Source organism: Sphaeroforma arctica (genome assembly GCF_001186125.1).
Source record: "Sphaeroforma arctica JP610 unplaced genomic scaffold supercont1.529, whole genome shotgun sequence".
Classification (NCBI taxonomy): Eukaryota; class Ichthyosporea; order Ichthyophonida; genus Sphaeroforma; species Sphaeroforma arctica.
The window spans coordinates 5,957-10,981 of NW_014040029.1; the positions used below are offsets into that span (position 1 = coordinate 5,957).

Consider the following 5,025-nt stretch of genomic DNA (forward strand, 5'->3'; position numbering starts at 1 on the left):
AGCTTGGATCCAACACCACATGGTCCGGTTTGATACATACAATTGTGTCCCACCTATGGCCGAAGAGAATCATCCAAAGGTAAATGGCGGTGTGCCATATGTTGAAGGCCGGACAATTGATAACCGCCAGCACCCACTTAGACAATACTTTGGGTTGGTTCAGTACCGGATTATGAGTACTACGCCACTCCACGGTGTACTCACGAGTGATTCGGCTCCAGTCATCAGATAAGTGTGTTGTATTATTCATTTCACACCATTTGCTAAATACCGATCTCGTATTTTTCCAGTCATTCAAAGTCATTTCCTCATACATACAGTACTCAGCATATGTAAGGAGACTAGCTATGTCTGAAAATGGTTTGAACTCTTGTTGTTGAAGAGTACGAAATCACGGAAGTATTTTAACGCGCGATCATAGTTCGCTATAGTCCCCGGGGCAAGTCCGCCGCTGTTGAGACGTGCCCTGCGTCGTCCATCTCCACAACCTTCAGAGAATGGAGACTGATAGCGGCGTTCCGAGAGGGGCTGTAAAACACTGCTAAAAACCGCCATGGTGGTGCCGTCCGTTCCAACTGACTCGCCAATGGTTGAGGGTAATGTCCAGCTCCCTCCGGTAGGAAATGTATGGCTTTGGCATGCGCCATCAAATTTCCCTACCAGGTCGCGGCTGTCCAGAATGAGACTATTAATATCCCCTCGACTGCTTCCCTGTCTAGCTTCTCTATTACTTGACCGACTAAAACTTCCGGAGGCGTGAACAAATGAATATTCTGGTTCCACTGATGGTGAAATGCGTGTAATTCCTTTACTGCCGCGTGGTGAGCCTTCTGCTCGTAGTATTCTGTCGGAAATAGATCTGTTTCCGAGCTCGAGGTCTGTAGGTGCCACATGTGATATATTTTCAATATCTCGGATGCCTTGACTGTCCACGAGAATCTCAGCAGATTTCCCCTTCGACTGAGTGCGTCTGCTGTCAGATTGAGCTTCCCCGGCAAATACTCTAGTGTTGTTGGCCAATTAATTTGTTTGTTGTGACATAACAATGCGAGATTTTGAAGCTGAGAATTCATCAGACGCGAGGGGCTCCTCCGTTTACTGAGGCCGTGCATCGCGGTCGAGGAGTCTGGCATCACTAAAAGAGTAGTTTCTTCCTGTATACATTGCCATAGCTAGTGTTCGTAGCTCCAGAACGGAAATCGGCCATTTTGTTTCTCTTTGATTCCAGCGGCCCGCGAAGGTATGCGTTTGACCCTCCGAGTAAAGAGTCGCTCCATATCCAATTTTCGAAACATCTCTCGTCAGTTCGGCATTTGGTTCCTGGAGCTAGATTGCTCGGCTGTCGAAGGTTGTCAAGAGAGTTTCAGTTTCACTATTTGTTTTTGAAAAGAGAGCCTGATAACCTTACCTTCGGATGAGTAAGTTGTACTCCCGATTGTACTTCTGCCAAAAAATGGTCGGATGTTTGAGACTGCGAATGCCGCCCACAGAAGCATACCCAGGTACGATCTCCATAGCTTGAGAGGAATCTTTCGCGGAAGGTGACGGAATAGACCAAGGTCGTCGTCCTAGCTATCTTCTGACTAAAAGAGGTTGTCACCTGTATCCGATTTTCCAACAGATTTATGATTACTCTCAGGTGATCTAAACATTGAGCTGGAGTCTCCCACTCCCCTATTTCATCTGCTAGTTCCAAACCCGAAGCCTTGTTGAACCGATTGATAAAGTCGCGATGTGTCTGTATAAGAAACAGTGTCGCAAATAGCAACAGGTCGTCTGCGTATAACAAAATTCGGATCCCTTTCGATCGGCAGACTCGGCGAACGGTGTTCATCAGCTGATGGAAGTACTCAAGCACCATAGCTGCCCCTTGCGATCCCAAAATTGCCAAAGTTGGGGCTGTGCTACTATGATCGGTGGGTCGTGCAATCTTTGAAGTCTGATCCAGACCTTCCATTCGAAATTTGCGTTAAACTGCAGTGTCGTTGATCAATTTCGGATTGAGTATCAACCTTGCTCGGATCCCATCCGACTTCGGGATCGTAAATGCCTTCTGGGTTAGATATACTTCGGCTTCTGCGCATCTCCGGATGACACACTGACGTTTCAGTCGTAGTAGCACGGTTCCCTCCATCTCCGCCCTTACTTCCGGCGTCAAGATCCAGCGTCCGCGGTCGGATCGCTTCGGTGGTCCCTACTTCCCCCATCCTGGTCTCACTCCATATCGTATCGCGTCGCATATCTTCCGATTCGTCTCCAGGGCTCTCCATGTTTTTAGACGTCCTCGTACTCGAAGAAATAGGGCGTCGTTTGGAGATTTTGTGGGATAAATAAGTGTTGTTATGACTTATTTAATTAGCCTTAGGCTTTACCTGCTTTTTCCTGAGCCTCCTTTTCACGGGTGGCTTTCTCGCGGGCGGCTCTGTCCTTATTGACTTTCCCTGTTTTATATGAATGAACTATAGCCAATTCGCACTGCTTCTTTATCTGGTTGTCGTAGAGTTTTTGCAGCAATGGATTAAACTGGTTAAAGTTGTACGTTTGATGTTTTAGCAATGAGGCAAAGTCTCCTCCCTTGCTAACTCATATTTTCATGAGTTCTAGTGTGAGCTTGAAATCGTGTAGTAGATCGACAACGAGACCAATCAGTGCTGTTTGCCGTAACTCGTCGGTATGCACGTTCTGTTGGATCTGCTTGATTTGGTGTATACCGAGATTGTACCAATTTTTAATTCGTACGAGTTCGTCTTGCACCGGCTCCTTTTCTCCTTCGTAAAAACTATTGACTGTGCACGGACGTGTCTTTGGTCCTTTGGAGAAAGTAACTTTCTCGATAAATTCCAGATTGGCGATTCTCTTTGCGATGCCAGTCGATATGCCTTCCTCAGCTGGTCTCACGCTGTCTTGCAGTGCGTTCACAAATTCAAGGTTTGAAATTCGCCCCAATGGTGGCTTAACTGAACATAGCCCCGTTGGGCCCTCTGTTGGTGCGATATAGCCAGTGCGGTTGAAACTTTCTTGTTCAAAAGTTGCTGAAGTCGCCGTTGGTTAAGATTTTGGGCTTGCTGTTCTTCGGCCATTCTAGATGCGAATGGTTAGAGCGGTTTATGTGGTATGATCCCACTTCACGGTTTGTATCAACCACGGTTGTGTCAATAACGAGAAGGAAATAAGATGAGATAGTATGCCATTACTATCTTGTCTGATATACATAAGACGAGCTCGGTGAACGAGTCTGAAAACCAAAAATGATTCTGCTGAAAGTTTGCTCCCTTAATCATCTTGATGAGATAGCTAAGTGAGCATACTCCCGCATAATTATTAGTAATCAGGCTCGTTTACCGAGTTTGTCTTCAACATATTTCAGAGTAAGCTCTGTAGAAAATGTTGAAGGCGGGAGAGGTTCACAAAGCGTATATGGAGACTGTTGTTTCACATGCAAGAATCTAGAATAACTAAATGGAAAAGTTGATGAAATTTGTTGGTGCAATAAGCATCGAACCAACCAAAGCGTTCATTCTATATAAATAAGAATGATAGCACAAAACGGTGTAAGTATGATCATAGCCTTCTGGAACTATTCAAAAGGTTATGGTAAGATACGAATTGAATGTTTTCCTCGTATGATAATTATAGAAGCAACTTAAACTCGACAAAATTAAGAAAATTTCTCAAAAAGTGATTTATGGCATCCAAAAACTTTTGCGTACACAAATTCAGTGTTGCTTTATATTAAAGTTTTTTCTCTTCAATTTATTTAACGTGATTGCGCGCACGGCTGTGATAGCGTGCATCCAATTTCCACTTCTCTATAGATTTCGAGTAGGAAAACATGTCACGGAGACTGACATATTCCCATTCTAAAGCTACGGCACCTACCTAATACAATACCATCTATAGAAGATACGATAGCTCAATCTGAGTGACTGATCATGAAATATTGAAGGCGAAAGAGGTTTCCAAAGCGTATATTGAAGCTGTTATTTTACATGCAAGAATTCACAATAACTAATTAGAAAAAATTGCGAAAATTGTAGAGTAGTCAACCTAAGTGTTTTGGGATTCTATAACAAGGATGTTGAAACAAAATGGGGTAAATAAGATACGAATTGAATGTTTTCCTCGTTACCTATAGAAGCAACCTAAACACGGTAAAATTAATGAAACTTCTCAAAAAGCGATTCTGGCACCCAACCTTGCACAAATTCAGTATTATTTATTACATCAAATTCACATTGTTTGTTCATTTACTCTGGCTTAGACAACACGCGTCGGAGAATAGTTTACAGTATTTTTACATGTTGTCTTTGAGATATAAATACAGCGGAAAATTAATCGAGCCCCTCGATCTTCGCCCGGTGTATGGGTAAGTGGGGCACTCCTGAAAACATATGGGTCGTATTTGATACTTATGATGAGCGCAATGTAACATAGAAACCGAAAATCATTTCTATATGAACCCCTTCGCAAGGCAAACGTCTACTAGTCTATCATTATTGAATATGACTTCTGCGTGCAAGTACCATTGTAATTCAAATTTTATTGCGCAGGATTGACATGCGGGCCTTGGCAGCTTGTCAACTTCCCTCACGTCACCATACTAACATATAAAAAGGGCAATAATGTGACACCCCAGCCGACCAAATTTCGAAACATGATTATAGGTTAAAAAATCAAGGTGTGCGTCCCAAGTATGAATGATGTGCGTCGAGGTTTGTGATGGTGTTCCGTACTTTTGCAGTAGATCGACAAAAATCCGACCAATCCCTCCACGTGACAGTGAATTGCTTTTACCGAACCAACACAATTGCGCAATTTCGAATTTAGAAAGTTCGCTGAATTGAAGCGTTCGGTGAGACCACCTTCATGTCGATTGAATCATGCCGATTCAACTTCATGTCGGTTAACTTACATTTTGGTTGGGAATCTGGTCATAGATACATATCAACGAAACTGACGAAATTTGCACGGTACTTTCGAAGGTCAGCTAGCCGTCGAGCTCGCTTAGAGCGACAATGAGCTGTG

General features: G+C 43.6%; 1 protein-coding gene across 1 annotated transcript; it reads right to left on the reverse strand.

The window, feature by feature from the left end:
• Positions 1-345: 345 nt before the first annotated feature.
• SARC_07002 (hypothetical protein) lies at positions 346-2,270 on the reverse strand (the record flags this gene model as incomplete). The annotated part of the gene is made up of 2 exons (XM_014299064.1): positions 346-1,003; positions 1,951-2,270. 2 exons carry the CDS (start codon positions 2,268-2,270, stop codon positions 346-348), a joined length of 978 nt encoding a protein of 325 aa, XP_014154539.1.
• Positions 2,271-5,025: the final 2,755 nt, after the last annotated feature.